General features: G+C 44.8%; 7 protein-coding genes across 10 annotated transcripts; 4 read left to right on the forward strand and 3 right to left on the reverse strand.

Moving 5' to 3' along the window:
* The first annotated feature begins 578 nt into the window (after positions 1-578).
* LOC128269485 (ubiquitin-conjugating enzyme E2 N) lies at positions 579-4,018 on the forward strand. The gene is made up of 3 exons (XM_053006966.1): positions 579-2,078; positions 2,963-3,124; positions 3,181-4,018. The coding sequence occupies exon 1, from the start codon at positions 1,023-1,025 to the stop codon at positions 1,479-1,481; it is 459 nt and encodes a 152-aa protein (XP_052862926.1). The 5' UTR covers positions 579-1,022; the 3' UTR covers positions 1,482-2,078; positions 2,963-3,124; positions 3,181-4,018.
* Positions 4,019-4,793: 775 nt separating this feature from the next.
* On the reverse strand, positions 4,794-11,396 carry LOC128267296 (nucleoporin Nup188). The gene is made up of 6 exons (XM_053004102.1): positions 11,259-11,396; positions 10,938-11,157; positions 6,869-10,861; positions 6,510-6,797; positions 6,020-6,406; positions 4,794-5,808 (listed from the first exon to the last, which is right to left on the reverse strand). Exons 1-6 carry the CDS (start codon positions 11,282-11,284, stop codon positions 4,867-4,869), a joined length of 5,856 nt encoding a protein of 1,951 aa, XP_052860062.1. The 5' UTR covers positions 11,285-11,396; the 3' UTR covers positions 4,794-4,866.
* A 634-nt stretch (positions 11,397-12,030) lies between these two features.
* LOC128277867 (N-alpha-acetyltransferase 60) lies at positions 12,031-15,272 on the forward strand. Of its 2 annotated transcripts, none has more exons than XM_053016454.1 (5): positions 12,031-12,368; positions 12,792-13,089; positions 13,147-13,367; positions 13,447-13,557; positions 14,073-15,272. In XM_053016454.1, exons 1-5 carry the CDS (start codon positions 12,349-12,351, stop codon positions 14,212-14,214), a joined length of 792 nt encoding a protein of 263 aa, XP_052872414.1. In that variant the 5' UTR covers positions 12,031-12,348; the 3' UTR covers positions 14,215-15,272. The 2 variants fall into 2 exon arrangements, with proteins under 2 accessions (XP_052872414.1, XP_052872415.1); XM_053016455.1 differs by having other exon boundaries at positions 14,089-14,211.
* A 173-nt stretch (positions 15,273-15,445) lies between these two features.
* On the reverse strand, positions 15,446-18,358 carry LOC128278186 (exosome complex exonuclease RRP44). The gene has a single exon (XM_053016857.1). It carries the CDS (start codon positions 18,356-18,358, stop codon positions 15,446-15,448), a length of 2,913 nt encoding a protein of 970 aa, XP_052872817.1.
* Positions 18,359-19,593: 1,235 nt separating this feature from the next.
* Positions 19,594-21,999, forward strand: LOC128268943 (biogenesis of lysosome-related organelles complex 1 subunit 6). Of its 3 annotated transcripts, none has more exons than XM_053006257.1 (5): positions 19,594-19,711; positions 19,773-19,904; positions 19,968-20,052; positions 21,476-21,568; positions 21,639-21,999. In XM_053006257.1, exons 1-5 carry the CDS (start codon positions 19,698-19,700, stop codon positions 21,753-21,755), a joined length of 441 nt encoding a protein of 146 aa, XP_052862217.1. In that variant the 5' UTR covers positions 19,594-19,697; the 3' UTR covers positions 21,756-21,999. The 3 variants fall into 3 exon arrangements, with proteins under 3 accessions (XP_052862217.1, XP_052862218.1, XP_052862219.1); XM_053006258.1 differs by having other exon boundaries at positions 21,476-21,562; XM_053006259.1 differs by having other exon boundaries at positions 19,698-19,711; positions 19,782-19,904; positions 21,476-21,562.
* Positions 20,385-21,396, forward strand: LOC128268942 (protein KTI12 homolog). The gene is made up of 2 exons (XM_053006256.1): positions 20,385-21,023; positions 21,091-21,396. The coding sequence occupies exons 1-2, from the start codon at positions 20,442-20,444 to the stop codon at positions 21,373-21,375; spliced, it is 867 nt and encodes a 288-aa protein (XP_052862216.1). The 5' UTR covers positions 20,385-20,441; the 3' UTR covers positions 21,376-21,396.
* Positions 22,000-22,130: 131 nt separating the features above from the next.
* Positions 22,131-25,947, reverse strand: LOC128268941 (major facilitator superfamily domain-containing protein 6). The gene is made up of 7 exons (XM_053006255.1): positions 25,835-25,947; positions 25,488-25,663; positions 24,622-25,416; positions 24,381-24,550; positions 24,004-24,307; positions 23,744-23,921; positions 22,131-22,440 (listed from the first exon to the last, which is right to left on the reverse strand). Exons 1-7 carry the CDS (start codon positions 25,899-25,901, stop codon positions 22,346-22,348), a joined length of 1,785 nt encoding a protein of 594 aa, XP_052862215.1. The 5' UTR covers positions 25,902-25,947; the 3' UTR covers positions 22,131-22,345.
* Positions 25,948-26,261: the final 314 nt, after the last annotated feature.

A 26,261-nucleotide genomic window follows, 5' to 3' on the forward strand; every position in this document is an offset into this window, starting at 1 on the left:
CTGCTGATGTAAATTTGTTGTTTACTATTTTTGCGCCTGTCATACTGTACGAACAGCTGATTTACAACTTAGAAAAAAGGCAGAAGAAACATTTTGGATTTTCAATTTTTCTTTTAACAACAACCCTTTCCGTTCTTCTGAGGTAAAGAAAACTTAATCATAAACATGCCAACCTAATTTATCTCAAATATAAGTGGTTTAAATTATTAATTAATTATTTATAGCTTTTTTTCAAAATAACACACCTCCACAAGAAATATTTCGATGCCATTGTGACAGGAAATCTTTCATCGACGGTTAGACTCTATTGGTTGGACGGTTAGACAATGGAAAGAGACTGATAAGGAATAACAGAAGCAATGTTTCGAAAAGAAACATTTATTTAAAATCATGCCAAAATAATTCGATTTGTTTAAGTGTGCATTTGCAATGGCTTCAAATATTACACACGAAGTTAGTACAACTTGACAGCTCTTTTTCTGGAACACCCTGCGTTCCGCAGCCTTTTCCGGGCATCTTGCATGCTGTCTCTTTCTGGCGCTCGATCTCTTTCTGTATCGTTCAAAGCAGACAAGAAAGAAGCACCATAATTTTCGTGTTCCTTCACGCGAGTGTTGAAAAAGTCCGTCATTCTATCGATTTCGTCGTCGTCACTGTGAGCTCAACGCAGGCCAATACAGCAGCGGGCGGCTTTTGTACTCCTAAATTCTCTGCGGAAACCTAAAGTTGAGAAAAACTAAGCAAAAGAATTGCTTTTAAGGGAGTTGCTCCCATTGACAGACACCGAAAGCCCAACAGAGAACGCGTTCGCTGTGCTCTGTCAAATTCCACATTCGCTGGGCACCGGGACGGAACGTACCGCATTGTACGAACGAGCTGATTCCGTAGCTTGGCGTTGATACGGCCGAAAATTCTTGTGGCAGTGGGTGGTGCAGCACGGAAAAACGCATACACGAGCACACAAATACACACTCTAGTGTAGTTTGGTTTCAGTTTCGTAAAGGAAAAGAAGGCAAACAAACATGGCTGCTCTGCCTCGTAGAATAATTAAAGAAACGCAGCGCCTGATGCAAGAACCCGTGCCCGGCATCAGCGCGATTCCGGACGACCAGAACGCTCGCTACTTTCACGTAATCGTGTTCGGCCCTGAGGACTCTCCGTTTGAGGGGGGCCTATTCAAGCTCGAGCTGTTCCTTCCCGAAGACTACCCCATGTCCGCACCAAAGGTGCGCTTTATAACAAAGATCTACCACCCCAACATCGACCGTCTCGGGCGAATCTGTTTGGACATTCTGAAGGACAAATGGAGCCCGGCACTGCAAATCCGGACCGTGTTGCTGTCCATACAGGCGCTGCTCAGCGCACCGAACCCGGATGATCCGCTGGCGAACGACGTTGCGGAGCTGTGGAAGGTTAACGAAGCCGAAGCGATCCGGAATGCGAAGGAGTGGACGCAACGGTACGCGAACGTTGACAACTAGAGTCTGGCCGTTTTCGTTTGTCCTCGAAAGCCGATTATCGTTTAAATAACAAACCCGAAGAACCAAGCGCCGGCAACTGCAACCGTGCAAGCAGCAGCAGCAACAACAGCAGCAGCAGTAGCAGTGGTTGTCCCCAAACAGTAATAGATCCCCCGCCTAGCCACCAGCCCTGTATCCCAGAAGACTACAGAGTAATCGCTTGCGCGAATGCGTTTTACTCTGCGTGAGTGTCTGTATGTGTGCGCGTTCGTGTGTGTAATAAAAATTGTTTTCAAAATTGAAAATTGGATGAGCAAAGCCACCACAGAACGTTCTTCGTACGTTTATCGTCAACGGTAGAAAAAAGATCCTTCCCGGTCCGGGTTAAAAGCTAACGGATCAAACGTTCAACTTGTACGCTCAGTGAAGTGGGTGAAAAACGGTTGCAGCTCATTTCGCGTTACCTTGGCTTTGTGCCCACTTACGGAAGTTCATTCAACTACATCCAGCTTCAGCTGACCAATAGACGTGAACAGCTGATTTCGGCTGACCAATGCTTGTGTAGAACAGTAGACAAACACCCCAGGAGAGAGGGAGTGTATCGAATTGCAATCGAAGGTAAACATATTGATCAATGCTCTTGTTCGGGCGGCCTCGTCCCGCCTGCTGAGTGGTTTATTTAAAAGCATATTTTGAAGAGACAAGGATGGCCTTGAAGAGAAAACAACACAAAGAGAACAAACAATAACGTTTGCTTCTCGAACATTCGCCCGAGAGTTTACGTGCCACTGTGGGTGCTTATTGTTCGCTCGATCGCTCTATAGTTTTGCATGGCCAATGAATACTCACGTCTTGCGCGACGATCGTGCAGAATAACGTATGTCGGAAGTACAAAGATCATTAAATTTTTTTTAACCATTTTGTCTGTTTCCCTTATAAAGAAGTCCATACGATGGCAACTAAGGTTTTATGTATGAAAAATTATTAATCCACTGATGCATAGTTGAAGGGTATGGCTGTATGAACAGCAAACCTAGTCACGTGAAATCCTTAAATCGTCAACGGTTTCTTCGATGCCTAATTGTATTAAACTTTGCACGCGTGTAACGTAGCAATCCAATTAAAAATGGAAAGAGACCACCTAGTCGAAGATATTAAAACTTCTAACAGAGCTCAAGCAAAGCCACATGATATTCCCATCTAACGTAACTTACATGATGATTTATCAACATTTACGCTTCTGAATTGTGTATTTTTAAACATAATTTAGATGATTTATTTTATACGATTGATGATAAAATGCTCAAACGTTTTAAGACAGTAACGAATCTTGTTTTTGTTCTACAGTTGTTATAAAATAAATTAAATTGGTAAAAATGGACGTAAACTCGATTGGCTTATTCTGTCGCTCTGGAGAAATCACCACAGCAATTCAAAATAAACCATAATTTTTTTTATGTATGTTAAATATCACTAATTATAACCTTCCAATGTCATTTTAGGTTACAACTATTGGAGCCAGCTATGCAGAAAAATCTTCAAAATCACAATTATCTATTACACACGCACTTTTCTTCTCTGTTTTGGCACATTTAGTACTGGAAAATATCGCTAGCTTTAGTAAAATGTATGAAGTAAAGCTATTGATCAAAATTAAACTGAAGGTAAGATACATTTAACACTTCTTTGTTGACGATTAACAGTGTTTTATTCTTTTTAGTGCACAAACGCATTATCTTTATGTGACCTCTTTCCGCGGTACCATTTTTTTACAAGCTACAACTAGAAGTTTACCGCAGTGTTAACGGTTAACGGTTCAGTTTGGGAGAAGTTTGAATTTAGTCAACATTTGTGGCCAGTTTATATCTTAACAGCAAACAGGAAAGTGTCTCTGGATGAAAACGGCCTTGAGCTAGTTTTAGTACTAGTGAATATGCGCGAACATAAATAAGTAGTTGCAGCATTGTCGCGGTTATGCACTGTGCTCTAATGCACGTTTAGCCCCAAACGAGATCAGCAGAATGTTTCAAGGAAACACCAAAAGAATCCTTGAATGATATTGCAAGTATTGATTACACATAGTTGCGATAATGAAACACACACGTACGCCCGCATGCATAGGCTCGCGCATGATTGTAAAAGACAGTCAAACCAGTTTACGTAATTCTCTGTCGGCAGTATAGATTAAAAAAGAATGCGTCAAATATTGAGACCCTTTTTCATAAGTACCGGCAAAAGGAAGAGTAATTGTAATAATAATTAAGATGATAGGGAAAATGAAGCACAGAAGGAGAAGACAATGAAGCATCGAAAGAAGAACACAGCAAGATATAGAAAGTGAGTCAATACACAGCTGAAAGGTAGCACCGTACGTACGATAAACTCTAGGAGCGAGCCGAATCGCTATTGCTATCTGTTTAATTACAAAGTCTAATATTCAATTCACAACATCAAACATGCGATTAAAGACGCAAACGAGAAAACAAAAAGAAGTCACGCAAAAACACTATTGAAACAAATGTATATTAGTATGAGAATTATAAATAATTGAATGAAAATCTCGACCGAAAGTATTGATAAATCATTGGTTGACAAATGCGAACACGGCTTTAGTTGGTGTTTGTATCAGGTGAGTTTGATTGATGTCCATTCCTATTTAGCAATACAAAACAATCGTGTTTTGTTTCGATTAAGTAGTCAGCAGAGATATGTAAATGGATATTATTTTCCATCCATGGAAAACTCGTTTTGGTTCAATGTCTTCCTGCAATATGACATGTTTCGTTCTATTATAATGTACTGATTGATGCTTTTCATATTTGCAATCAAAAACAAACTTACCAATGTTGCGGTAAAGTTTTGAATTAGATTTTTCGAGAATGGGTATTAACATTTGGTTCACAAAGCACAAGTTAAATTAGCCCAAAATATCACTTAACAGACGGACTCGTCATTGACTGAATCAAAAATTGATCAATACGATCCACGCTTCTCAGTGACGGTGATGATTTTACCGGTGTCTTAACCAGATTCGTCTTAATTATTGCAGGAGATGAAAAATGCATACACTTTGTACAAGCGAAGCCTATTGTCCTCCATCCGTAAGACGCATTCTCTAACTCGTTGTTATTGGGCGGAACCGAAGAGCGATTCATGCCTTAAAATTGGATACCAGAAGCCTTTGCTAGAATGCTGAAGATGCTAGAAAATGGGTTGAAGGATACGACCTGTAAACCATTCAAAACAAACCTCAACTTTGTACCTTCGCCTAATGCATTATCAGTTTAAATTTTATTAATTCATGATGGAAAGCTTAACATTTGAGAACGCAACAATTCTGGCTAATCAGAAAGTAGAACGGGCATATTATGAATCGAACTTATCCTCAGATTTAGCAGAGATGGGTTCAGTTTTCACTTTGTCCTACAATAAGTAGCACATTTGAGAGAAGATGAAGGTAATCTTCCTCTACCATTTGCACATACGAGAGGCCAGTAAATTGCGGTTCCTGTGCTTCGTAATACACTGGCTCGTCTTCCGGTTCAACGTAGGCGATACTATTTGCTGGCTCGTCCAGATCGTCGTCAAACATTACCCGCTTAACGGAGGTGGAAGGTGGTGACGGTTTAAGGATTCCTTTCAGAACGGGCGTTGCTTCGCCTCCGGACAGTTCCGGTGATTCTTGATGATGTTTTTGCAGATGCATTTTTCGGACGACATTGATACGCATCGATTGCTGCTGCGCAGACGACAACCGTTTGTTCGACTTAGTGGCGCCGCCTTTCGATCTATCCGTCGACGAAGTGCCCCGCCGCCGATCGTCAGTATCGTCATCTTGGTCGTCGTAGTCGATGTCGGTCACTTCGTTGGAAATGGGCACTACACCGTGCTTCTTGCGTGCCAGATTACTTTTGGCATCCTTCAGAATGCGACGCTTCACGAAATCATGAAAGATCAGCAGTTCCGTGCTGAGTTCTCGCTTGATAAGCTGTTTTTCGCGCTGGGATAAATTGACGTCTTTCAACGCCAGCAGACTCTGGGATGCGAGCAGCGTTAGGACGAATTCGAGCCCATAGATGCAAAGTTTAGTGTCTAGATGTGTCAGCAGCTCGTTGGACAACGTTATTGCGTTGGAGGACGTGTAGCTGGAAACGCTTGTCATGGAGAGGGTTTTTGCGAACTGGGATCTCTTGCCGCGACCTGGGGTACCGCCGTGGCTAGTGAGTCCGGATCGGCTGGCACCGGTGATTAGACTTTCCGCTGTCGAATCGTCCATTCCGTCAGCCTGACGGTGTTTGATGCTTACAGGTAATTCATTTAGAGCTGTTTCACTAAACGCGTGATGTTGCTTTAAAAGATGATAAGAGATGTATAATTTTAGTAATTAATTCATTTCAATTTCGTTTTGCCATTGTACCAGGCAGTCACTACAAACTTTTGATTATAACTAAGCAAAAAGATCAGTGCGAGCAATAAATTAAAACAAGTTATCCAACAAATAGTAACAAGAAAGTGCGATTAAATAAACTTTTCTGTAAAATTAGATCATGTTCGCTTACCAGATTAAGAACCTTCGTGAAGATGCATGCTGCCTGTAGCAGGGAACCGAAGCTGAGCTGTGAAAAGTTGTCCGTGCTGATTTTCGGAGCTCCGAACTGAATTTCCACCAGCGGTCGAAACGTGCTCGGTGCGAACTCGGCATCACACAGCAGCACCAAGAGTGTTGGGCTGAACGCTAACAATGCCTTCGTACAGAGTATCACAATCTCGATCAGATTGTTCATCGCTTTGACCAGCTCGTCTGATGCATCGATCGTGCTGGGATCGATATCAAGTTCTGTCACTAGGAATCCACCGTTGTCTCCGCTTCCGGTTATAAGTCGTTTTAAAATTTTCGGGCGGTAAAGCAGCGAGATGGCGTAGTCCATCAGATATTGTGTGCAACGCTGTTAAAAGTTAACGAAAGCGATATCGAAAAGAAATTACCATTACCAACAGATTTTGAATTTACGATAAAGATCGATAAACCTTTCCAATAATTCCCCTTACCATCAAATGAAGCAAACTTTGGCTGTGTTCCAAGCGCCATTGCTTTTCGTACGCGACCATCGTGCCAACCAATTGCAGTGTTTCGTTTATCAGCAAATATGCACTCGGCTCCAGCGATTGTTTGGCAAGCAGCAGTGAATCCATCAGATACTCCTCGTGAATTCCGATGAAAAATATGGCTTCCCGTAGGAAACGATGTCCATGTTGGCTGAGCAGCAGCCGCACGAGCCGTATACCGCGCGAGTAAATAGGCCACCAGTCTTGCGTTTGCCATTGCTGTTCGGTTCCCTGTGAAGCAAATGCATTGCATATTTATAGCATAAAAAAAAACTTACAAATGAGTTTGATCTCATACTTACACTACTCACCACGTAGGGACGAACCAGAAGCTCCTTTGGTGGCAACAGCTTCAGCCATAGATAGTCTCCCACATCACAGTACAGCAGCTCTTCGGAACAACGGCTTTCCGCGAGCAGAATCAGCAAATCCATCAGCTCGACCACCAGCTTCCGGTGTTCGTATTCGGGCAACACCGTGCCCGTGATGCTGAGAAGCCGCTGGAATAGCTTTCCCTTGACGAACCAACTGACCCAGCGAGTTGTAAACTGTAGCGAAGGAACTGCCACCCGCTGATCGAAGCTGATAGTCAACTGTTTCAACAGATTGATCGCCAGCAGCAAAGAATTGTACAGCTTCCCACTGGTCTTGTCGCTCACCGAACGATCCTTCCACCCGGGCGATTTGGCGAGCATCTCGAGAGTGCTAATTTCTTCGGCCGCTATGTCCACCGCCGAACGTGTCAACTCCACAGCAATCGTGCCGTTTTCCATCCAGCGATCCGATTGGAACGCGACCGTTTTTATGGCGATCACCAAAATGGCTTCCTTGGCCCGCTGATGAATGTCCGCATACGAGACCGATAAACGGCTGAGCAAGGTTTCCATCTGCCGGAGCATCTGATCGTCCCGAGCCGTATCGGGCGTATACTTGTTTTCAAAATCCGACAAAACGATCAAGTACAATTCGGCCAGTACGATCAGTGGTCTCATATCATGGATCTCCTCTATCCGATCAACCAGCACCGAAAGGCAGCGCTCGGCAAGGAATGCTTTACACCGATCGGGCAGCACAACACCCGGTTCTCGTTTACGGATCACCAGCACCAGCAGATCCTTAAAAGACTGTAACCTTCCAAGCCAGTCTGGCGTTTCTTGTACCTTTTCTTCGAGGCACACAGTGAAGGCACTCGTGGAGCTCTCGTTGCTGTCCGTGTTATTTGCGTTCGTAAATTGCCCGTCACTGGCGGGCGGGAGATCGAACACAATGTTGACCCACCGTTCAAACACGTCCACTTTTTGAATGAAACGCTCAAATACCTTCGAAAGCTCCGCGTCCATCTTTACGTTGGATGCAGAGCTCACGCGGAACAGTTCAATGCCGAGTATGTTGAAAAGTTGACTGTACGCACGGATATTGCCGGCAACGTGCTCACCGAACAGTGGGTTGCAGAGTGAAGGCCAAAACGTGGGTTTCTGCATTTGTTTCTGTACCAAAGCCTGCATATTATTTTTCCACAGAGCGTGAAACAGGGACATTAGGCGGGACAGCAGTGGGCTGGCCAGTTTGCTTGGCTCATTCATGATCGCTTCGAGAAACTCTTCCATGTACGTGGGTATGCCATCGTTGATCATCGTCCGGGGTCGTGTTTTACCCGCTCCGATGACATCCTTCGGCCCGAGCACCAGCCGTCGGTCGCGGGCGGCGTAGTTTACCTTGAAGAATGCCTCCGTCAGACCGGGCTGCTTGTGAACGCAAGCTTCGACCAACTCCAGCACGGCAAGCTTCAAGTCCTCGCTCTCGATATCATCATGTAACCGCTCGAGAAACGTGTGCCGTATCTGATCCGCTTCCATGTCCAAGCACGCGAGTAGTGACATTCGAAACTCGATCGCAAAGCGACGCAACAATCGGCAGGAAAGAATCGGTAACCGCGGATTGAAAATGTTGCTCATGTAGCCCGTCACCATCGGGATGATGCGCAACGTGTCCCGTTGCTTCGGTTGCGTGTAGATCGCCGATTCGAGTGGCGACAGATCATACTCCTGTATGTGGCGCTTGAGGCGCAAGATCTGCATCAGTATCGTCATCGAGTACTGTATCATCAAGTTGAGCTGCTGCTCGGGAACCATCATCCAGTTCGTTTCCCGCTCCATCACGGCCTGCAGATAACCGTTACCGAGTCCTACAATCTTGAGCAAAACCATCCCATTATCCCGATTGAGCAAACTGAACACGCAAACATCCCGCAGAGTACGGCGTGCCGGATCGCTGCACAACTGCTTCTCGCTGAGCTGCAGAATCTCGTAGATGTACTGTACCACAAACACCAACACGCGGTATCGATCCGTTCCGGTTTCATAGCGCCAATTGTTTGCATGCGGCAGCACTTCCCGCAGCAGAAAGATGGTGCCAGGTAGCTCCACTCCGAACACATTGTCCCGGCCGAGCTTGGTGTACGTTTTCAGTAAGTTAAAGTACGCCATCAGAATCGGATAGGAACCGGCGATGCGCTCCACGTTCATCAGATAGTAACCGATCAGACTGGAATCGTAGCTTGCCCCGTTTGCGTACTCCTTGTAGGATAGGGTTGCATTGTTGACCGTTGGCAGAATGTTAAGATTCATAATGCGCGTGTATATCTCCTGCTCGAACAGTGGCACCAGTGCTGAGCAAACGTTGAGGCACTGCACCAGCAGATCGATCGGTGGGTTAGGAACGGATTTGAACTTGAGCAACACATCGAAAACCATCTCCGTCGGGTGTACCATCTCGGCTGAGATGTCTAGTGGCTGCTGAATGCGCTTCACGGCCACCGCTAGATATTTTAACCCTGTGGCGATACGCAGTACCCGTTCCTGGCTAAGTGTGCTCGTGGCTTGTGCGTCGAACAGTAGCTCATTGATCTCGTGATGTAGAGCACTGAAGAAATTATAACGCGTCCGGAAATGAACGTAGGTCTTTCGGTGAGTGTGAACGTCGTTGACAATGAGCTTCGTTCCACGCGGCATGGTAAATTCAATCTTGTTCGAGGGAGTGTAATCATTGCACAGGACGAACTCATCGTCCATCCCTGTCGCCGATTTGCGCCATATGTACTGAGCATTCGTGTCGTTGTAGAGCTCGGTGTAGACCGGTAGATTTTCCAACAATCGCTGGATGTAAGCGTTTTGCGTGGAACCTGCCGAAGCCAGGGCGAACGCTACTTTCGAGAGGGGCAAGAATTCCACGGGAAATTGCTCTACGCAGATGTTGAACAGCGCACGGATCGGGTGATCTTCGGTTTTGCAAAACTCTGTCGCTATGGTAGGAGATGTCAGCAGCTCGCTGACTAGATCGAATATTTTGCCGTGGTGCGCTATAGACTCGCGCGCATCAAACAGTTGGCAAAGAAAACCAATGTGGTTAAAAATGGACTTTCGCACTATCTTTGCCGGGAGGCTGTTGTCCTTGAACATCGGATGCGACACGAGCCCGTGCAGGTACTCGAACACACCGAGTTTGATGGCCCGCGAACCTAGCTGCTGATAGCGACGAGTCACGTCCTCATCTTCGACACTGTGCTGTAGACGGAAATTGAACAACATCCATACGAGCAGCAGTGGTCCATGTTCGGGAAACTGTTGCAGTGCCGTTATGGGGCCGTCGAGCGCGTCTACCACCTTTTCGATCCAGGTAGTATCGTCAAACTTTTCCGACAGGTCGAGCGTCCGAAAGACGAGCGCCAACTCGTTGTACGTAATGCGTTTGACCAGTTCGGCGTGAATCTCGGTCGTAACGTCTATGTATTCTTGCTGGCGCCCGAAAGAATGCTCTCGAAACAAACCAAACAACTCATCTAACTCGCCCGGATTGATGCCGCTATAATGGACGATTAACAGAAGGATTTGCAGCACTTCGCTCGTCTCGCGTAACCTTCGCTCCGCACAGGCTACTTTGGTTTGCGTGTGGAAAGCATCGTTTGGGAGAGTTTTGTGCGTCATGAGTGGATCGGCAATCAGATGCTTGAGCTGCGCAAGGTACGATTTACGCAAGGCAGGTAAACCTATTCTATCGACTACCTCGCGGTACTCCCGCGAGTAAGGATGACTGCCGGAGTGAAAGTAGTTTAGTAGGTTTTTAACCACCTTCAGTTGCACCATACGCTCGATCGTGTGGTACACCCAAATGTCGTGCAATAACTTTACCATCGACGTTTCGGTCGATATGTATTCCGCCAGTGCGGTCGCAGCCCCGCGGTACTCGTTCACCAGGTAGAAGCAGAGAATTTGCCACGATTGGATAGCGTCAATGTCCTGGCAGGGAGAGGGGAAAAAAGGAACATCGGTTAGAATCATGCCTCTGCACTCGCACTTCTGTGTTGATTCTCACCAAATACTGGTGAAGTTTGTTGGCAAACGGTTGGAGCTTCAATTGATTTCTATCTTTGATCAGCTTCTGCAGTTTTGCCTCCGATTCTTTGCTGGGTTTTTTGTAATGGAGGATCCCGTCCACCAACTCCTTGGACACCTGCAGCAGCTTGACTTTCACTTCCGAATTCGGTGTTCCGTAATGTATTCCTGAAACAAACTGCCACAACTTCCTCCATTGTCTGCACGTACGGTACGGATTGTAATACAATTTTCAGGTTATGTGAACATAAACAAACCAATCGAATGAGGCTCGGAACCCGCGAATTGATCGTAAACTTACATCACATCCATATTGATATCCTCCATCGGAAAATCTGTGAGTCGAAATAAAATAGCACAGATAATTTGGCAAAGATGTTACTTTTTGGAACTTTATAGAAGAAAAAGATTAAAGTTTCGGCGACGAAATCGCAACAACACGAAGCGGCAACTGAAATGTTATGTTGATTGCGACCGTGCCGCCAATTATGTTGACAGTTGCGATAGGGATGGTCAAGTCTCTCCTCTATCTAGTTTTAGAAAAAACTTTTGAAATTCGTTATACATAACACAGAAGCATAGATAAAATAAAGAAACAAAATAAATAAATTTGACTCAAAAAATTGAAATTGTTAAACGTGCGCCTATTTCATTCCTATATCATAAAATACTCTGGAATAACGAATATAGATCTAAAATTAACAACTGCATATTGTTTGATAGCTTACCTAAGACGAATGATGGCTTTGATTGCAAAAATGAAGAGTTAGAAAATAGGCAATAAAATACAAAACAAAACTACTAACCTTGGTAAAGTTACATAGTCGACCCTACGTGTCAAATTGGTCAACCCGTCAAATTTGTGGTTTGTGTTCAAACAAACTAGTTGGGGGAAGAAGATAGCAGATATCGAACAGTTGAAGGCTGAGCAACGACCACCGAAAGAAGCAAAAATCCAAAACAAGGTCAGCTGCTGTCAACGCGTTGCTGGCTGGATATCGATAATTTAATTGATTCTGATTAACTGCTGAACTGCAGAACCACAGTTTAGTCACTGATACAGACAACGAACAAGGGAACAACCCGAAAAAGGCAACATTTGTGCGCCTTACTTGCGATCTTTGCATGCCGTATCAAGACTGAATATGGCACTTGTAACAGACCGCGCGATATCGAAGCGAAAGTGTTAGTGATAATGGGTGGCAATCGAAAGTTGGCCGAATGAAAGAGGGTGAAAACGATGATACTGCGGTTACAAGTGGTCGGTAGCGGCGATGTGATAAACGGAACAGGTCTAGCGTAAGAAGCAGGGCCACAGTTTCGTACAGTTCTCGCTGGTTCAAACGCAACCAAAGAAACGGAATCGCAGTGCGGACGGTGGCGAAGCTTCGATGGCGCAATCATTCACTTGGTAATGTCAAAAACAAATGTTCATAAATATTATTCGGGATCGGCAATTTCAGTAGCCCCGAATGCTTGTGTCGGTTTAGATAGTCGAAGAATGATCAACAATGACACACCTAACTTTATTTACTTTGTATATTTTGGGGGTCAAAACATACGGTATGCTAAGCGTTCCGAAGGCGCAATTCAACAAACAGGGGGCATCGTACTAGAAATAATTTTACAACGAAAAGATCTCTAGTTGTGTTGGTAAAATTCGAGATTATATCGTGTTCTGTTTGTAAATTGCAAAATTAATTCTTTCGAAGCGGAACAGCGGGAAGTACGGATGCGTATGCAAGGGACTACAATTTGATTAGGTTCCCCTCTTTTGATTGAAACGATAAACCACAATTGATTTATTCGAATGCATTTGCTTCATTGGTGGCAGGTTTCCGGTAAACCATCTTGGTAGCCCTAAGAACAATGATCGGCTCCACACCCTAAACGAATATCCGCCAGTCCCACTGTGCTCAGTAAACGATGTGCAGCTCCGTTTTCTCTGCCCCGATGATCTCGAAGAAGTTCGAACTCTGTGCCAGGATTGGTTCCCGATTGACTATCCGTTATCTTGGTACGTGGACATAACTTCAAGCACGCGCTTTTACGCACTGGCAGCAGTCTACAACTTCAGCATCATAGGACTAATCGTGGCGGAAATTAAGTCGTATAATAAACTCAACAAAGAGGTAAGGCCACTGTAGAGTAAAAAAATCAGTAAATGCTAAATGCTTTCATCTTTTTAGGATCGTGGAATTTTACCGGAATCGATGGGCCGTGATGCCGAGGTTGGCTACATATTGTCACTCGGTGTGCATCGAAAGTATCGCCAGAATGGCATCGGTTCGCTGCTACTCGATTCGCTTATCAACCACTTAACGACGGCCGAGAGGCATAAGGTTAAGGCAATATTCCTGCATGTCCTCACAACCAACCGAACAGCTATTCTGTTCTACGAACGTAGAGGGTGTGTAGTATGCCGCAGGGGGCGCAAGCACTCCTATTTTACGAGAAAATATTGATGCACGGACCGTTTTTCGTTTCAGTTTTGTTCTTCATTGTTTCTTGCCTTACTACTACTCGATTCGAGGGAAATGCAAAGATGGTTTCACGTACGTCACTTACATCAATGAAGGTCACTCACCATGGTCACTATAATATCCTTTTCCAAGATAAACTAATTTATATTCCCGTTTGTTCTACACATTCTACTGTACATTCTAGTAGAATTTGTATTCTACACATTCTACTGTACTATGGCTATTTGTATACATCGTTGTTTCTTGAACGTAGTACGAACGTCTGTGAAAAGAAAACATTTTTAAATGGAGACAAGGAGTTCTCGATTGAATAGAATTCAAGAAGTCTGCTTTAATACATACATTCTTACTTTCACTTCTTCACTTCTACTTCTACATAATGTTTTACTTCCACCAAATTGAAAGTACAACATGACCTAGGAAATAGTTTTGTCCCCATTTACTTCAACTTAAATTGTCTTAAATATGTTTTTGATCAATTATAGTTTATTTGCTAGGTTTTTTAATAGATCAGAAGAATCGTTTATATCTTTTCCATTTCAAACTAAACATAAGTGTATTTTTGTAGCTGTGGAGACGTTATTAACTAACCTGTTATCTATAAATAGAATTTCCTTAACCGCCTGCTTTACCGATTATTTGAAGTACTGGTGCTCATTAATTGTAACTGCCGGAGGCCTTTGCTCGTACATTTGCGGCCGAATGCGAAGAGTGTTCCGATGGGCATGCCGTCGCACAGTAAACCGATTCAACCTGGAACAAGACGACGACTAAGACAGCCTTCCTTCCAGTGCGCAGTTCCAGCACCAGCCGAACCATCTACATCCACTTCTCATAGGGCCGTTTCTTACCGAAAGCATCTTGCATGCTCCTCGACCATGTGGCGGTTTTATTTTCAACTTTTTATACAAAGAGGATCAAAAGGAACGCCCAAAACATAATCGAAACCACAAAATAGTACGTAAGTAGCTAAATGAAATTTGTGGCAGTCGCACTGATTTTGTACACACACACTACTGCGAGACGGCCTCCTCGCTTTTGGCGATGGAGTGGCGAACCGTGATTGAACCTGCACCACACGTATTGGAATATAACTTCGCAAGTTTTTACTTTGTATGTATCGGTTAGCAGGCAAAGGGGGTCAGCTAACGTCGATTCGAGTGATGATATGAGTAAAAGTGCATTTTATTTGTGATAACACATCTTTCATCCGCTTTTCTTCTTCTCTGGTGGGTAAGGTTTTGAAACATTTTCGAATAAAAATAGCAAGAAGTTTATTGTTATTAACAGCAAACAAAATAACCGCATCGACCAACGAGACATGCAGAAAGAAGCGAAGAACATAAAAAGTATCTAAGAACAAATCTAAGTCAGCGATGAATTGTAAAACAAACATAAGCAAGAGAGAGACATTAGAATAAAGTGTCTGATCGACTTTTCAAGCCAAGAGGAAGTGCAGTGAGGAAAAAAATGAAACAAGAAATCATAAAGACAGTTAGCGATATTCGTTATTCAGTATGATGGAAAGAGTTTTACCTTTTGTTTTCGGGTGCATGTTGAGTTTGTGTTACATTTAAAATGTTTTCAATGCATGTTCTTTTCTCGCAATGTCTATATAGCTGTTTGAGAAGGAATGAACAAAAATCTAACAAACGCAGTCAAATATACAAAACAGATCCTTTTCGATCTGATGCCAGTTCTCTGAGAGTACCGTGGACAGGGATAGAAATTAAAGAAAAACGGAATATCGGAATTAATACTGCCTAAGGTAATATTTATGGAACGCACATGCATTCTATTCAACGTAGGTAACGATGTACGTTTAGAAGAAAGTTATGCCAAAAAATATACTGCTTCAAAGCAAACCGACGCCTTTCTATTTCGAATTCCGCAATCAGTCTCATAAATCAAGCCCAATTTGTCGCGTTGATACGATTTCCATTGTATCAACAATTTATTATATCAAAACGATCATAATCAAAAGATCAAATGTTTGAACGGCGCTTTACTTTGCCTTTTTACTTTTTTTTGTTTTCGTATGCATTGGATCAGTTTTCCGCTTGATCGGTGCTTCCGGAACACTCCCTTCTACGGGCGGTCCCGACCCGTGTTTGGCAGGCAGCACACTGAACCCTTCGATGTGTGGATGCACCAGCTCAAACACCAGTTTCTCGTGCTGCACATTCGTCGAATCTAGACTCAACCGCACGATCACCGGATCGAAGGCACGGAACATAACGTCTCCGCAACGTTGTGTTTGACTTTCCTCGTCGTAAACGAACTGTACGCCTTTTTTAATCTCCTGATTGTCGCGGCCAGCCACATAGATTGTACCTTCGAAGCCGTACTTTGGCACCAAAATTTGCAATGCATTCTTCCGAACGAACAGCACAAACGCCTGTTCGTCTTCGGAACGGTTGCGGAAGAAGAGATGCGTGTGAAGTGCTACCGAAGCCCTGCCCGCGTACTGGGCCATGCGGTTCCGGTAGTTCAAGTTGTTGCACAGGTTCGAGTTGAGTTTTTTGTCCAGCAGCTCGGGGTAGGTGGAGTCCGCGCCAATGCAAGCGGCCAGAAGTCGATGTACGATAATGTCGGCATATCGACGGATCGGAGACGTAAAGTGAGTATAAATCGGAGCAGCAAGACCGTAGTGGAAGAACTCATCCCGTCGTAGCGTGCCACTGATGAAGTAGACCGCCTGCATCATGCAGCGTGTAGCCAGAATGCGAAGCATCGTATTGAGGTACGGATTGGCCGGATTGACAGCTTCATCCAGGCTAGTCGCCAGTTGCTTCCCGCTTTCGGTCACTATCCTGAAACCCTGGTGTTGGGCAGCTTTTACTAGCGGCTCAAAGTTGTTCTGCGGTGGCTCAGGATGTCGCCGGAGCATCGCACATTCGGGGAACTCTTGTTCAATTTTCTCCGCCACCGAAACGTTCGCCAAAAGCATAAACTCTTCGACCATCGAGTTGGTGTCGAGCAGCTGTTTCGCCTTCACGTCAATCGGATCGTGTGTTTCGCTATCAACCTGGAAGCGAATTTCGGGCGATGCGAGCACTAGGGCTCCGTTTTCCGTGCGGCGCCGCTTCAAAATTTTTGCCAATTGATTGAGCAACCGGAGCGACACGGCCACATCGTTTGTTTGCGTACGATCGTCTATGATCAACTGTGCCTGCTCGTAGGTGAGTGCTTCCTTCGACTTTATCACACTCTTGTGAAACTTAACTTGCTGTACCTGTGCCTCGTTGTTCAGTTCCCAGACACAGGAAAAAGCGAAACGCTCCTCACCGCCGCGCAACGAGCATAGATTGGAGCTGAGCAGTTCCGGTACCATGTCGATACGTTTATCCACCAAGTATACGGTCGTCGCTCGGCTGGCTGCTTCGCGATCGATGGCAGTGCACGGTCGTATAAAGTGGCTCACGTCTGCGATATGGACTCCGACCTCAACGTTGCCGTTGGGAAGTCTGCGAGCATGAAGCGCGTCGTCGATATCCGTGCAGCCTGGAGGATCCACCGAGCAAATGGTGATCCCACGAAGATCGACTCTTCGCCGCAAATCTGCTGGCGTAATAACCCACGGCAGCTGCGGCAGACAGGCGAGAACGTCTTCGGAAAAGCGATTGTGCGGCACGTCGTGTTCTAACAGGATTACCTCATTTTCGGTTTCCTTGGCGCCAATTGCCCCGAGCGCTCGCACAAAGTGTCCCTGTGGGTAGCGCGAGTGACGTGGCCACTGATCGATCGCAACGATGATGCGCTGCGAAAGAAGCGTCGTCGCTTGGCGCGTTTCTATACGAATGCGCGGAATTTTTCTTTCGGCAGGAACAAAAATGTGTCGCGTCGTACCCGGAATGTGGCTGGGAAGTAAAATGCCGCAATACTGGCGCCACTTGCGCTTAATGATTCCGACCACTTTTGCTGTTGGTTCAAGAAGCTCCTTCGCCAGCGCCTTCGTCGTGAAGGATGGGTCTTGTTCGATCATATCTCCCGGATCATTCTGCTCGTCCATCAGCACAATGTCGCTAGGCGTTTTCCATTCACTTTCGGGCAGCATCTCGATCGCTACCACGTCTCCATCGACGGCACGGTTCAAATTTAGCCGCCCCTGGATCAGCACCGCTTTCTCGATTCCCTCCACGCGCACGAATCCTTCCAGATAGTTTTCGCGCGATGCTAGAAACGAACCCTGCAGCAAGCTTTCGCTCTTGATGCCCTGATGAATTTGGGAAGCGGTCAGATGTGAAGGAAATAGAGGTTCCTTCGCCTCACTGCTGCACTCTCGGTGTGAAATCTTGTCCAATAGATGAGCATTTTCGTTCCGTACCGTTTGGATGTAGTCCGCGGCGGAGCAAGCAATCAACCCCAGTTCGATCGCTCTATTGCGATTATCCGTATCATCGGAGAGCAAAATAATCTTCAGCCCCGTGCGTGACTTCTTCAGGTGCTTTCCATACCACACCGCCGCCGTGCGAATCATTCGATCATTCCGATCATTTGCCGATTCCCCTGGCAATCGCTCGATATACGTGTCCTTGTGGTGCTCGTTCACAAAGGTGTAAAACTTTCGGCTCGGATTGGAGAGGACCGCCCTTAACCGTTTGTACACCACGGCACTGCGGTGTTTCACCTCGTCCAACACCGTGTTCAAAATGACCACGTTCTGGACGGCCGATTCCTCCAGAAGGTCCATCTGGTACAGTACGATGTTTGTATCGAGGAGCAGATAGTGCGGAAAGTCATACTTTCCACTCAGCGATTCCGGGGCAACATCGAGAATCGCATCATTTTCCGACCGGGGGCACTTTTGACAAGCGCCCGAGCCGCACCAAATATCGTCGCGGAGATAGTGTTCGCGGACAATTTTGAGGATGTTTCCTCGTTTGGTTTTCTTCATAAACACTTTGTTTGTCAACATGTCTTCTGGCTCGTCAGTAACGTTTAGGTGCACAAAACTGGTTCCTGTTGCCACTGGAACTGGAAACAAAGTGGAAAAGTTCAAACAATTAAAACTAAAACAATTCTTTTCGCAAAAATATACACAATATACAGTTTTTGAGCCGGAAAAGTACCTTGCGGAGCGAAACAACGTGTTTTGACCGGTTGATGAAAATGTCAAACAAAGGAATTCAGGGTTGTGTAAGAAGCAGAACGAACGCCGCCTCGGCGAACCGGTTTAGAACATGTGTTTTATTTCCCATTTTAGAACATCACTTACTAGATGTGTGCGTTGAGAAGCGAAATATTTTAACACACAAAAAATTTTTCTAAAATTTGTATGCAAATTTCTATTTTATTCGAAATATGTGCCATCGTTAGCTATACATTTCTCCTATCTCTCTGCTAAATCGTGGATTCCCAGGCGAAAGAATTCTTCGACTTTTTAAGTAAACTAATTAGTCATCCTATTTCGACTTCCTCGTAGAAAAACGAAGGGCTGCTCAGCTAATACGTGTCCCATCGATGAAAATGAATGATATTCGGAAAGAACCAAGTCTGGTGAATAACGCGGGGAGGGATAGCAGCTCCCATCCAAGTGATTTGATAGTATCCTGAAACAGTTTTGTTTTTTGGGCGCCTGGTGCTTGATTCTACGGGCCACCAGGCGCCCCCACTAGAATTGCATTTTGGTCGTTTTTCGATCAATGCATGGTTCAAATTGATCATTTGTTATCAGTAGCGATCGGAATTAACGTTTCCATCAGGTTTTAGGAGCTTGTGAAACACCACACCTTTCTGTCCCATCAGAAAGTCCGTTTTTTGGAGTCCTTCGACGCTTTTTTTTGTTAAGTCAAAATCGCCATTTTGAATTTTTTTAAACCACTTAACGCACAGTGATCTGCCAAACACAAGTCCCGACAAGCATTTGGCGCGATTCCGAAGCAGTTTTCTTCAACAAGGGCAGAAAAATTATAATCCCCGCAAACCGTCATTTTCAGGCACAAAAGTTGGCATGGTCTAACCCTTTCAAAGATGGGTTGCAAACCGAAATATTTTTTTTTCGACCTGAAATCATTTACCGGATACCAACACCAGGTAATGATGCATGAACAGCAAAACTGGGAAGTCCCAATCGGCAGGTACAACCATCATTCTAAAATTTCGCTTCTCAACGCACACACCTAGTAATAAAAAGTAAACAAAACTTCATTACGAAAGCCTGGTTCAAACAAACCAACAAACTCATGTTCAATGGTGCTTGAGAATATGTAAATAATCGGATATTTCCCTATATTCACTGGCTACGAGTGACCACCATGTCTGAGAGAGTGTAAGTATGTGAATTAGCTATTAAAAAGATAGTTCCACTTCACTTCAATATCAACTTTCAGGACCGATAGTTCCGATGCCGAAAGTCAAGACCTCCAGGAGCACAACGAAACTATTCGGGATCTGTCCGCCGGTTTACTGTGCATCTACGAACCCAAATTGAACGAGGTTAAAGAGAATTTGAAAGAACTAATGTGCGTTCTGGTTCCCTGCTGCCTGTAAACCAAGCTTAACCACCAAGCCCTGTTTTATTCCAGAAACAAACAAAACGATTTGCAAATAGCAATCTCAAACGAGAAAAAGGCATTCTCCAGCACACAGACGAAAGAAGTGTACGAAATGGTAAGTAAATGAAAGAAGTCTCTCCCGAAGCAACTTGCCAGAGGTTCCAGACATGTGGAAAAACCACATATTCAAATAACACTTCTAAAACGATTATGATTAATATAGAGCATATTTGCTTAAGATACTAAAATGGCTTAGGCGTTAATTGGCATTAGGCATGCTAATCATATGTTCAGCAGTGAGCAGAAAAATATGATTGAATTCTAAAAGGTATTCGAAAGATTTTTATGAAAGCGAACTCAAAAATTGTGCTGCGAAATGAATCATTATCGCGAAGAGTGTTGACGTTTCCGTTCGAAGTGTCAAACAAGGCTCATTCTCAAAACGTAAACATAGCCTATTCGGATCGTTCTCCATAAAAGTTTGATTTTAATTTCTGTTGTAAAATGCCACTAGTTGTGATTACGGGGCTACCGGGCAGTGGGAAAACTTCTCGAGCGAAAGAGCTGGAAAAATATTTCACCGAGCATGGAAAGGGGCCGGTTCATGTGGTCTCGGAATCTGAATGCATTGCAAGAGCCGGGTATGGTGTTAAGGAAAGCTTCACCGACACCGCCAAGGAGAAGCAGATTCGGGCGGCTCTAAAGTCCGAAGCCATGAAACTTCTGAGCAAAACAACGCTCGTCATTCTCGATGGCACGAACTATATCAAAGGGTATCGTTACGAGATTTTCTGTGCCAGCAAAAACGCCAGGACGACACAATGTACGCTCCACTGTGCCATGACAATTGAGCAGCGGCAGCAACTGCGAGGATTGATTGCAGGCCAATCTGCGTCCGATAGTAGCGGGATGCTTGATTGTGAAACTTTTGATGCACTCTGTCTGCGGTACGAGGAACCACAGGGCTCGAATCGATGGGATCGTCCCTTGTTCACCGTTTATGCTGACGAACAGCTGAATTTAAACCAAATAGAAAGCGCCCTGTACGAGCAAGCTCCCCTACCACCCAATTTGGCGACACAGAATGTATGTAAACTAGACAACGAAGCAAAAGCGAGCGATAAAGACATTTTTGTGAACGATTCTGTTTCAGATGCCTTTAAGTGCCACCAATTTTCTGTTCGAGCTGGATAAAACTACACAAACGATTATCGATCAGATAGCGTCTGCTAGAAAAATCGGCTTGCAAGGTCCGGTAGAGATACCGCAGGCGGGCATACGAGCGGATGTGCCACCCAATATGAGCGTGGCGCAGCTTAACCGACATCGTAGACAATTTTTGAACTATGTAAAAATGCATACCAACGTCAGCTCAGACATAACAAAAATACCTGCGATTTTTGTACAATTTCTCAATACCAACACAAATGGTGTTTGAAATAAAGTGCTGTGACGCTTAATAAAAAATCAATAGCCTAATAGCAACATAATGTACTCAGTCGTAGATGACAACTATTTTCGAATCAATCTCTTTCAAGGTGTTGAAAACCAAGGCGTACAAGGACAAAGTGACACGGATCAAAATGCAAATGCATCAAATTCACCAGCGAACGAAGAATCTTAGGGTGAGGGTGAGGTGGCAGGGTAACCGCATCGAACATGCTGACTAACGCCAGCTAAGGGGTTCCCTTTTCTTTGCAGGCCAAGGCACTGGAGATTCAGGAGTTAAAAGTGAATCAATGTGCAACAAAGCTCCAGCAACTGCACTACGAAGAATCACTTGTGGCCAGCAGTAAACGAACGCCGCGGAAATCTTAATGGCTACACTCAACAGTCTTACACCGATTTATTTAATCTGAAGTGATCTTTGCATTGTGTTGATGGTTCTGCATTGCACAAATGTCGCTTAATATGAAACAATACAACGAAATCAAAAGGACTGAGCAACAACCAGTGCGGCAAGCATGAACCCGCAAGAATGGGTGATGATCGTCCCCTAACGCAACGGTGCCAAATGCAACGTGTAAAGACGAAAACGGCGCCCACGGACCTTGCCAACCGATGACGAGAGACACCCAAAAACTATTTTCGGAACTTAATGAAAAGACTTTTGTCCTTCTCACCGTAACTGTGGAACAAACAGCAAAGAAGATTTATCACCAAGTATGTTGAAGCCCATCAAATATAGCAACAAAATCAAATCAAAGCGTTGTCAAGTTTTATTCTATGATACCGTGTACGTAACATTGTCTTTTTTAACGATGCGTCATTGCAGAAAAGCAAAACCCTTGTGGTTTGTTCTCTTCTACTGATAAAAGTATTCATTTGATTACATGATCATCATGATCTTGTCATTAGTGTAAACAGTCGTCGTAAAATTGAAACTCATGACTCCCCACCTCCCAATCCTAACTCTGAAGGCTTCGGCTTCCACGGACGATCGGTTGATCGTCTTCCAAGTTTTCCATCGCCTCCTTCGGTGCAGCGTACCCGACGCGAGTTTCTGAAACGGATAGACAAGCAACGGGACGGATATCAGTAAATACATTATTCAATGAATCTTGAAATGGCATGCTGAGAGAACCATGCCATTGTAAACTGCAATGTTTGTTTTTCGTGCAAGGGATGCAAATTACAACAGAAAAGCATTAATTAAGTAGTCACTACACAGCAAAGTATACGATACGGTATGGTAGAAGAAACTAATATTTTACGTCCACCTTGCGAAAATAAATAGGCATCTTCCCATTATAGGCACATTTAGAGCGATAAAAGTTATCGGCGTTGTTAGAGATAACAAAATCCATTGTTTCGGGCAATTCATCTCACTCTACAATGTTGCTTGTCGCATTCGCTGCTAAGCTAGACTGTGGCCTATTTTATTGCTACGTAATAAGCACCAATGAGCACTTCATGCAGAATGCCCAAGGGTACCAGCCATTCGTCTGTAAAGCTTTGCCCGATGCAGATGCCAAAGGAGATATTTAAAAACGTCCTAAACCACTCAACATTTACACTCTAGTATACTTTAGTAAAAGTTAATAAAATGAAGCCAATAACAGTTTCATTTTGTACTGTAATAAGTGTACCTTTTCTTGGACCACGAACGTGCACGAAAAGGTTCGTTCCCTTGCGATGGTCGCTGGCACCGAATTTGGGTGGGAAACAGTTTCAACAACGATGGATACTTTCCGTTTCAGATTCTTATTGAAAGTATTTCGACAGACAGACTATATTATAGTTAAATCATTTTATTTGAGCAAACTAAATGGCGATGTTAATACATCTAGTGGAGAGAAAAAATTAAACAGTACTACTTCATGGCATCAAAATAGCGAATAATGTGTACAAAATGGTTGTTGTTGTTACCATGTTTGAGGTAAGTCTTAATTAAATGCATTTTCAGCCTACCATGTTTCGAGGTAGCTGTTAATTAAATGCATATTCAGCCTTTTCTCACTGGTCCAAGTGCCCAATGCCAGCAATGCAACTTGCGCAAAATTACTTATTTAGTGGCACTTCGAATAGTTGTGACTGGCCAGCGGTGGAAGCTTTACCGTTCGCCACGCCGAGACAACTGCTGGATTGGTCAGCATCATCGGCTCCAAGGTTAGTGTTTATTGAAGGAACAGTTCTGTCCGTCAGCTCTTTTTCCTCCGGCTCACCCAACTCTTCCTGTACGGTTGAGTTTGACAGGATAGAGTTGGTTTTGGTGAAGCCGTTCGCATTATCCTCGTTGGCTAAGGCGTTGCCATTCGCCTGATTAGACCCTAACCTAGAGTCGTTCGCTTTTGTTACTAGCTTACCCTTAGACCCGAATCGATCGGTTAAGGCCTGTACCGAAACATGGACGACAAACAGCACTAGAGCGGCGATGCCGAAGGCACGGAAAGTAGCACTTCCACCGATGCGGTGGAAAAGATTGCCAGCGAGCAAGCTGCCCAGAGAGACTCCGACCCCCTCAAATACAGCGCCTACTAGACCCTGTGGACCGGACAGAAAAAAAGAATTAATGTAACAGTTCACGTTATCGGTTTATCCACAGTTCTGTTGGCACCATTCTTACCTGCATCGTCGCCTCCGTCCCTGGGGGTGCCACAATACTAGCGTACGACGCCATCGTAGCATAGAAAAGGCCAAACGTAATGCCGTTCATAAACTCAATCGGTATTACCCACCACGGGTCGGTGAGGAAGGAATAAAGCAGAAAGCGTACACCGAATCCAAGCAGGACCAGGCTCATTGCGTGAATATGGCCAATCTTTTTCAGTATCCAGCCGGATAGAAAAAAGAATGGCAACTCGCCGCCGAACGTTTGAATCGACATGATGATACCTTCCAGCGTTTTAATCCACGTCGAATGGCCACAACTTTAGCAACGGAAAGATATGTAGAACAGGTTAACGTAGAAGCGATAAAAGTTAGATTGCGCGACGATCTTACCCCTCCATTTCACTAGCCAAATCTTCCAGGTGCCAGAAAAGAAAGTTCCAGATGAGAGCGGTACCGAAACCAATGAGAACGCACCAGAAGAAAAATACCACAATGCGGAAGCTGGCGAATATTTGCCCCACGTCTTTCAGGATGTTGGTTGACAGTCTGTTTTGCGTGTGCTACGAATGGAATCAGGATTCTTGTAAATGGCACCATAACCTTCAATGGGTGTTTAACTTTCGTTAGTTACCTGCAGTTTGGAGGAGCAAAGCATATCGAGCCCGATCAGGACGATTGTCATGTAGAAAACGATCGTGTAATCTTTTGTCATCTTGCCCTCCGACAGTGTGTCGACGAGAAAGCCGGCAAATAGCGAAACCGTACCCCAACCAATGGAACCCCACAGCCGCTGGTTGCCGTACAAATGGGGCTTATCACCGAGCATCTCGAAGCAGATGGCATCACCGACGCTTACCACCACGGCCATACCGGCCCAGCTGATGATGAGGAAGAGGAACAGCAACCAGAACTGATACAGCCCTGTCACCTTGCTGTCGGGGATTTTGGAGTGTGAGATCGTCTCCATCACCTGCTCGTTGTTGCAGTGCACCTGACAGAGTGGCTTAAAGTCGGTCGTGTTTGATGGACAATAGAGCGGCACCCGCTGCCCATCGATTTGACCCTCGTGCAGGATAAAGTATAAACAGTTTTCCACCTCGTTAATGTGGTTGTAGGGCACCACACCGGTCAGTCTTAGAAGTTGATCAGCAGGAATGTTCTTCTCGTCACAGTATCGGGTGACGTTCCAGTAGTTACAGACCGTGTCCCACATCCACGGCTCGGTGTGGCACTCGAGTGCGCAGTACATGGAGGCGTTGTTTTCGTTGGACGTGATGCTCTCCACCAAGCAGCCATCTATAGAGGTCCCATTTTCCGGGCAGAAGCGGAAATTGGACGCACCCTCGTGGCAGTGGAATGTAACGGTCGATTCTTGCGGGATGGCCGGGATGAACATGATGAGAAAGAACGGAATCGCTGTTAAAATCTGCCAAAAGACACGAAAGAAAGAAAATTCTTTTAAAATCGATCATAGATCACAATGTGACGCAGTGTTACCTGAAAGATCAAAAACAGCAGCTTTTGACGCTGGAAGCGATCGGCTATGATCCCGAACAGGGGCTTCACCAGCATGCCCACGACGGGCAGGACGGTATAGATCGTACCGACAACTACGGTGGAGAATCCTAGCTGCCGGACCAGGGTTGGCATGAAAGGCACTACTGGAGCCGTTCCTAAGGGGAGAGAAACGAAATACAGATGAAATTATACGCCGTTTGCTGTTTTACGCCACTCGAGAATGCCCTTGATGATCATTCCCTTCCCATTCGATGAAAAAATAAGTTACAAAAAGAGCCGTCTTAAACACTGTGCATGCTTCGATCGGTTCGGTTCTATTGGCTTACCCGCGTTAAAGAGGAAGTAGTGTGCCTTCATCGGCAATAGCTTCTTATTGATCTCGAGGTTAACCATGGTGCACTTTGATCGTTCACGTGTTTCACTTTAATGTTGCCTCAATAAACTGGGATGGGATCACTTCCACCGAAAGTGCGCTATAATGCAATGCTGGTGCTGCTGCACTGTAATGGGGCTCTTTATCCGTCCGTCTTCGATTCCCCCTGAAGAAACGAAATCAGCAAACTGATCCAATTTTTTCCATCGTTTGTAGATTCACATCAACTGCCGCAGTCAACCTAATGGTGAGGTACAAGCACACTGAAATATTGAGAAACGCAAGAAACATCATCGCACGTCATGCTTAAGTTGTTAACAATGTGTCCTTTGTGCCGGTATGTAGATTGTTGTTGTTGTTTTCTAGTCACAATCCATTTC

The sequence above is a fragment of the Anopheles cruzii genome, chromosome 2, assembly GCF_943734635.1.
Source record: "Anopheles cruzii chromosome 2, idAnoCruzAS_RS32_06, whole genome shotgun sequence".
NCBI lineage: Eukaryota > Metazoa > Arthropoda > Insecta > Diptera > Culicidae > Anopheles > Anopheles cruzii.